This window comes from Cantharellus anzutake, assembly GCF_015039405.1.
Source record: "Cantharellus anzutake strain C23 chromosome Unknown EI90scaffold_208, whole genome shotgun sequence".
In the NCBI taxonomy this organism is placed as follows: Eukaryota; Fungi; Basidiomycota; class Agaricomycetes; order Cantharellales; family Hydnaceae; genus Cantharellus; species Cantharellus anzutake.
Window position 1 is genome coordinate 64842 of NW_024067158.1, and position 2429 is coordinate 67270.

The 2429-nt window shown below is 47.4% G+C and overlaps 1 protein-coding gene across 1 annotated transcript; it reads right to left on the reverse strand.

The window, feature by feature from the left end:
* Positions 1-287: 287 nt before the first annotated feature.
* Positions 288-1681, reverse strand: EI90DRAFT_3095542 (uncharacterized protein; the record flags this gene model as incomplete). Its single annotated transcript, XM_039062519.1, has 4 exons — positions 288-374; positions 428-1523; positions 1545-1587; positions 1654-1681. 4 exons carry the CDS (start codon positions 1679-1681, stop codon positions 288-290), a joined length of 1254 nt encoding a protein of 417 aa, XP_038907864.1.
* Positions 1682-2429: the final 748 nt, after the last annotated feature.

Here is a 2429-nt window from a genome sequence, read left to right on the forward strand (position 1 = left end):
GCACTTCTTTGCAGTTGATGCATCGTAGTCATGCATCAGGTGGGTGTTCCCCTGTGGTGTGGTCTTTCGAACCGCATTTGAAGCATCGTGATTGTCTGCAGTTCTGCATGCAATGCAAGAACATGCCGCATTTACTGCAAGCATGGACTTGGATGCATTCCTCATACAGGGTGATAGTGCATCTGTAGTTAAATAAACAGATGGCTTGGAGCGCTAAGATAGCGTCTCTGTCTTTCTTGTTAGCTAGGTCTAGTACAATTGAAGCAAAATTCTTAGCATATATGATTTCATCCAACCCGAGCCATTTGAGCGGGCCCCACCGTTTTAGCTCCCAGTATTGGGGGATGTAGGTCATCATCTCTTCGTGGATCATGCTGATTGGAATCGGGATGTTGTTGCAATGCATGGGGATCTTGTTTATCTTGACCCGGAAGTGCTCCATGTCCGGTAGGGCAGACAGCACTTCATTGTCGGTGATGGTCGCAGCGATTTCTTTGCCATATTTTTCCAAGTCCGTGGCACAGCAAGTGGGGGCCATTGTAATTTTGATGTTGCCTGCTAGGGAGTATCCGACTGCCATGACTCTCAGGTAGTGTGGGAGGTTCTTCGTGCCGAGCATGTTGTTGATTTTCTTGCGGGTCGCTAGGCCGTTTGGTTGTTGGTCTGGTGGGATCAGTGGATTGACACGTATGATAAGGATGTGAGGGTTTGTGGTGGGTGCCTGCATGTCCATGGTTGTCATCTGGGGTCCGGGTCGTGCTATGTGTGTTGGCACAGCCGGAGGTGGGCTTGCCACTACACTTGCCCAGGATGTCTTGACCCGGTTGGTTTTGGTCAGGGGCAGGTTTGCCATTGGTGCTGCCATCATGTTTGGGTCACATGTGTTGCAGTTACAGGGGAGGGCGGCCGTGGTGGGTGTCTCTGTAGTTAGTAACCTATCTGTCAAATACGCATTAGCTTCAGTCAGGCAGCTTATGTTAGATTTGACTGTTTTCAGTCGTTCTTCCAGTTCGCTGTCATGTGAAGGGGTGGGGAAGGTATCCAGGGTTGCCGGCCTTGGTAGGTTACTATACCATAGCGTGTACTCGTCCAGGAAGTTCTCCCACAAACCTGCGAATCTAATGCCATTAAATCTGTCAGTTAAGTCGTGCATTGCCTCAAACATGTTGTAGACAGTCCTATGTGTCTGGTCTCCTTTCTCTGCTTCAGGGCTTTCATTGGCGTACCTCATGTCATTGTCCTCTATCCCAAGTTGTGTCTGGGGTGTGGGTGTGAGGTGATGATGTTCGGCCAGTGGGGGTGTGTCGACTTCCCATTGGTCTGCTGGTGAGTCCGAGTCCGGGGTTGTTGGTCTGCCAGTCTGGATACTTTCGACCACCAGATGGCTGCTCGAGGTGGTCAGGCTGGGGAGGGGGCTGGTGTACCTATTGTCGAATCTAGTCTTGGTCGCACAGGTCTTTTTCACTGTGGTGTCCCAGGGATCTTGTTGATCTGGTTCGGACTGGCCCCTAATCGAGTTTTCACTGTTGCCACATGAGTTAAACTGGTGGTGCTGGTGAGGAGTGCCTGATCGTGTATCGTATAACACTCGTTGGTTGATGGCATGTCATGTGTTGTTTGAGCTAGTAGTCTTTTTGGTGCTGTCCATCCCACCAGGGTTGGGCTTTTTGCGATCATCCATTGATAGGAGATTGGGTGAGTGGGTGAGGGTGAGGATAGGGTTTTTTATGGGGGTTTGTAGTGTGTTTTGATCTCTCTAGACATTAGCCCTCTCTTTTCAAGGTGGTGTCATGTGTCGATGAGAGAAGTCAACTAGTGTCTTCATCGTATATTTCTTCCTATTGTCTGTGGCTCTATAGAGGTTTAACAATACCGCCTTAGCTCCTGCCCAGTCATTGTCCTGGATCTGTGGTAATGAGCTTATAACCTCTTCCGCTGGTCCTCTTGAGTATCTAATTATCCATCTACATTTCTCTTCTTCCATTAATTGTGCTGATTTGGCTAGAGCTTCAAAATCTGATAAGAAATCTTCTATATCACTTCCCCAGAATGCGGGTGCATCCCAGGACCATTTTCTTGGCATCCGAGTTCTGTTCATTTCTGAATTAGTGATTTCCGATTCGGGTATTGTTCCTACCGATCCAAATTCAGAATCAGTTCCATTGGTTGTGTTTATCTCAGCAATGTTTGTTTATTTGTTATAAGAATTCCTGTAGAGTTAGCTAGGTTTTATACACTACCCCTGTAAGGACCACCAATTTTGAAGGAGAGAACGAAGGAAGGTCAGTTGGGAGGTTCAAACAAGACCACCACCAAGCTGTTCCCTGGTTCTTTAGTTAGGATGGGGAAGTGTACTAGTAATATTTGTTGTAATTATAGTACCAATCTGAGTGTTTTGGCTAATTCTATTTTATGGGTTAGTCTAAAAG